Below are 5,000 nucleotides of genomic sequence, written 5' to 3' on the forward strand. Positions count from 1 at the left end.
TCTGCGCGATCGATGCGCGGACTCGTCAACCACAATCGATAAACAACTGAACAACGCCCAAATTCCCCACCTACTGCACTGAAACGTCCCAACGTCCCAAACACTTTGCCACAATGACGATACACCTACCGACCCTACCTACCTTACCCTTCTCCTGCACACGTGCATTACAAATGTTTTTATACATTGATGGACCGGACGGTGTGCTTTCGGTTCACTTGCGACCGCAGGCGACGATGTTGAAGAAGATGAAGGGCAAGATGAAGCGGCGCAATACCGAGCCGACGATGCAGGTGATGGGACCCTCCGGCATCCAGATGACGCTAGCCGCCCCCCAGGAGCCGGACGAGGTCGACTCCAACAATACGGATTTTTGAATATGGTATAACGAGCGATTAATTTAACGTGCTTTCGTGCGTTTTGTCGTTGGACGGGAAGTCGGGCTAGGAGAGCGCCCCATTGGGGGGGGAACGTGAAACCATCATCGATCACGAGGGGCGAAAGAGGCGTTCCATAAATCCTCCAGCATGGGCAGGCCGACGCCGATCGCTTCGCATCTCGTTCCCATCATCCCCGAGAGCATCATGGCGGTGGCGGCGGCGGCTGCTGCGACTGCGGTGGCGGATCTTCACCACGCACTCAACTATTAACCGTAGCTACCACGCACAGCAGACATTCAGAGACATACAACAACAACAACAACAACAGGGCGAAACAACTCCCAACAACAACAACAACAAAAACCCAGCAAACAATTGCAATGACCGTACGCACAATGAAACCCCTGGGCCGTGGACTGTGGGCTACTGGGAGGGGCGGTGGATGCATTTTCCCGCCCACCCACCCACCCACTCATGGACCACCTCCTTGCCCAACGTGTGCCCTTGGGAACTGAACGCACAACCAACGCACACAACCAGCGCACAGCGTGATCGTCACACGCCATCTAGGGCCCCTTCATCGTGTCACGTCGCCTTTTTTTTTTTTGGGGCAATTGCACCCCAAAGGGCACTACGATCTGGCGTAGTAGGCGGGTTTTAGGAAGGACATTCATAGGAGGATCTACATTCTAGGCATTGTTGGAATGGAATAACCATTAATCATAGTCGTCGTATCTCTATCAGTGTGCGTGCGTGTTTGTGCGCGAGTGTACTTAGAAGATGTGTGTATGCCCTTGCGTGTGTGCGTGTGTGCGCGTGTGTGTGTGTGAGAGTGAGTTCTTTGTAGTATGTTTAGTAACCTAGGCTTTCAGTAGCAGGTCCCGTGGGTAATAAGGTGTGTAGGTGAAGAAGATGGAGGAATAGAGCAATCTTGTAGATGAAAGAGAGCGAAAGAGAGAGAGAGAGAGAGAGAGAGAGAAGAGCCGGGGAGGGGTGGCATTTGTAAATGAATAAGCTACTAGATTATCAATCATCTGACCCGATCTTCATCAAGCAACAACTCACACAGACACACATGCACGAACGCACACACATACACGCACACAAACAAACAAACAAACAGTCTACACACAAACTCGAATAGTCGAAAAGCTACCACCTAGCAACCAAGCAACCCTACCAACCTACCAACCACACATCCTTACACATTCAGCAAAGTAGACGGTAACACAATGGCGAAGAAGAGCAGAAACGTGCGAAACCCCTAGCAACAATCATAAAGAAGCAAGCAGCACAACCGAACTGGTGGGGAAAAGGGTGAGGAAAAAATCCACGGAAAAAAACACAAACTGTACAAAAAAAACACAATTGCGCAAACCCAGCAAAACAGAAAAAAGAAACCAAAACTCTATGTATATGTATGTGTCTGTGCGTGTGTGCATGTTGTAGACAATCCACAAGAGCAAATGTAAACAAATAGCTTAGGATGCGGAAGCTGTGGGGAGGGGGTGGGAGTGATGCGATGAGAAAGTGGGATATAAGACTGGGGTAGAAGGGGAAGGAAAATTGGAATTGAGAGGCTCGGTAAAAAAAAACAACAACCCCACCCCAACCAACCCTCACAGGTGATCTGGTAGCAATCCTCCGAGCATCCTCCATTCAGCCCTCGATCCCTCGCAGGAGTGGAACAATGTAAAGAAGCTAACCCGATCCGTAACATGAGGAAATCATTAGTCAGTCGAAAAAGGAAACCAAATGGACACGACGATCAAGCGTAGCGGCATTCTGACATTGAGGATCGCAAAGGAAAAAGGGGTGGCGAGCATTATTAGTGCGGAGCAGTAGCGCCAAATAAACCAACCTTCTTACAATAGGACCCCCGTATAAGCACGATGGTAAAAGGGAGAACGTCAAAGAACGTTAAATTAATTGCTCTAGAACCAGCAAGGCTGCAAAGGGAAAAAAAGGAGGATAAACACTCAGAAAGATAGAGAGAGAAAAAGGGGAGAAATAGGAAGATAAAGCGTGGGAGCGAAAGTGCGGCAAGGAAACGTAGGAAAAAACGTAGTGAATAGACGTAATGCAACCTAGGTAAACGTGAGAGAAGACAAAGCAGAAACACTAGCATCTTAATCGGAATCGATGTATAGAGGACCGTGGAGTGGGGCCGGCCAACCATGCCGGGCCACCAAAGGTGGGACAAAAACGGGAGAAACGGTCAAAACGCGCGCGTTAAACCGTCGTTGAACCGAACCCAGTTATGCATGGCCGAGTGAGCGCCCTTCAACTTCAAAGGTGCCACCGCAGACCGCATACTTCCATTTTTGGTTTTTTTTTGTTGCCTTGTGTTCCTTGGCAGATCCTTTTGCGCTCTGCTGGTCCGGACCCCGTCAGTCTCCTCAGTTCCAGTTTCTTTCGCAAGATTTAATGATTCTTCGCCAAAAAGACCGTCTGTTGGTGCTTGGTGCTCGCTACCACGCACCGTGATCGTGACACATTCGTGCGATCACAGACAATGGCCCGATAAAAGGAGGGCGGGTGAAGAAATGAACTCAAGGCTAGTAAATGGAAATGGTGGTAATTCATTCTAGCGGTTAAAACGAATTTAGGAAACAGAATTCTGTGTTGCAGCTTGCAGCACGACCGCAGGACGCAAGGACAGCAGGGACAGTGGTTTTTTGGGACTCACCACGCGCGCGCACGTATGATTCGGCAGGTTTCAGTTTCAGGAAACGCCCGCGTACCCGCTGGTTTTTGGTTCGGGTTGATGCTGTTGTGCTAGTTGTGACACTTCTCGTTGTGACGACAGTACGCACTGCTACACTGCCACGTCGCCAACGCCTTGCGGTTCGCCTTCGCGCAACAAACGAAATGGCGAATGGAGAATTTTGGCTTTTGGTTTTCGGGAGATTTCATTTTATCCGGGGGAGGGAGGGGTTGGAGAACACGGATCCAGCGCGAACAGTCCCTAGTCCGGACCAGGCGGGGCTGCAGCGCATCTGCAACATAACACAACACACAACCTTTTTACGCTGGAAGGCATGCGAGGGTTACATGCGAGATCGGACACTACTACTACGATGTCGCAATGTCTTTATAATTGTAAAATGTAATTACATCAATTACGTTATGTATGGTATTTTACCAGCTTAAATAATATAAAACAAACACACCGACACTAACAGATTCACGCATCATTAACACAAAAATCAACCTGAAACACATCTGCATTATGATTCACTCTACGAAGGATGGGAGGATGATTTCTCGCGCGAGGATCGCTGCAGCGATCAGAGCAAAGCCAAACAGTCCACCAGCAAACTTACGGACACAAGCACCACACGGACACAAAACAAAAACACACCGAAACAATGGTCTTCAATCGGTTATTTATTTGAAAACAATCTTTCTGAAATTCAGACCAGCCGACGATAGCGTTGGCCTTAAAGGGAGAGAGAGAGAGAGAGAGAGAAGGATCCTCGTCGTCAAGGATCGTCGCAGGCGTCGCAGGCCTGCTGTTGGTTGCTAGGGGGATGGCTGGCATGCACTGTTCCTGCCGAGTAGCTAGAAGAAATCAAAGCACACCATGCAGGAGTAGCAGCACCAGCATCCTAGCAACCCAAAACATCCAACAAAATGGCAAATGTATGAGTGCACAACAGCCGGGCAGTGGCAGAGTTACGGTAGTAGGCAAATATCGGACCAAATCCGAGAAAGACGCTGCCCGATGGGGGCAGTCCAGTCTCCGTGTCCCCTGCCCGGCTGGGTGCGTGTGTGTCTAGGTGCGTTTCCTGCGTTTAGTTTACGGGTGGAATGTTCAGGAAGAGAATACGCGCACCGCACCACTCCGTTCAGTTTCATTCGCGTAAAACGCGGCTCAGTTCCACGATTCCGCTTGGTTCGAATAAAAAAAAAACAAACAAACAAACGTCGTAATCTGTACACAAAACCCAAACGGGATTGCTGCACGTTGGACCCTGCTTCCGGTGTTCCGGAATGGGAGGAGGGCCGGAAACGTCGGCTCCATGGCGGCTCACCTTCGCGCTCGCATCGTCGCGCTCCTCTCACCATCGAGAAATGGGTAGGGGCTCAGTGTGACCAACTTTCGGGGACCACCATTTCGGGGCCCGGCACGGGATTCCGGAACGGATCCGTTGCGTTTGTAGCTGCCACGTAGCCAGCCACAATGCCAATAGACGCGTACTCCCCGCTTTATCATCATGCCAGCATTCTTGCGCTCACGATCGAACCTCCCCGGTGTACTGCCGATGCGCCTCGCTGGGCTCCCAGAACGACGGATCGGTCGGCAGTAACCAGGTTCGGGGGTTCGGTGGTCATTTAACCGGCCTAGGGGCCCGCAGTAGGAGGACGAGCAAGCAAGGGTGCTAGCTGATGGTTAGCCTTGATGTAATTGGTCGATGAAAGTTAGTGACACATACCGGTTTCTCGATGGTGACCAACCTGCTTGACGGCAGAAGAACATTAGGCCACTGACATAAGATCCATAGGTCTTCTGAGTTCCGTTATTGAAAGTTCGTTCTTGACCGGGTTTTCAGTGCCAGCAAATGTTGTGCCAACTGTTAGGTTCGTTCCGATCGCTCAGTTCTAGCGTTAGTAACC

At 50.3% G+C, this 5,000-nt stretch overlaps 1 protein-coding gene across 3 annotated transcripts in view; it reads left to right on the top strand.

The window, feature by feature from the left end:
• Positions 1 to 5,000, top strand: part of LOC126578752 (diacylglycerol kinase theta) — a 27,743-nt gene that overhangs the window by 20,308 nt on the left and 2,435 nt on the right. For all 3 annotated transcript variants that reach the window (XM_050241670.1, XM_050241644.1, XM_050241653.1), the window contains one exon: positions 231 to 5,000. This exon is cut by the window's right edge. In XM_050241670.1, coding sequence (XP_050097627.1) covers positions 231 to 377 — 147 coding nt within the window. In that variant the 3' untranslated portion in view covers positions 378 to 5,000. The remainder of the gene's footprint in view (positions 1 to 230) is intronic.

The sequence above is a fragment of the Anopheles aquasalis genome, chromosome 2 (genome assembly GCF_943734665.1).
Source record: "Anopheles aquasalis chromosome 2, idAnoAquaMG_Q_19, whole genome shotgun sequence".
Taxonomy (NCBI): Eukaryota; Metazoa; Arthropoda; class Insecta; order Diptera; family Culicidae; genus Anopheles; species Anopheles aquasalis.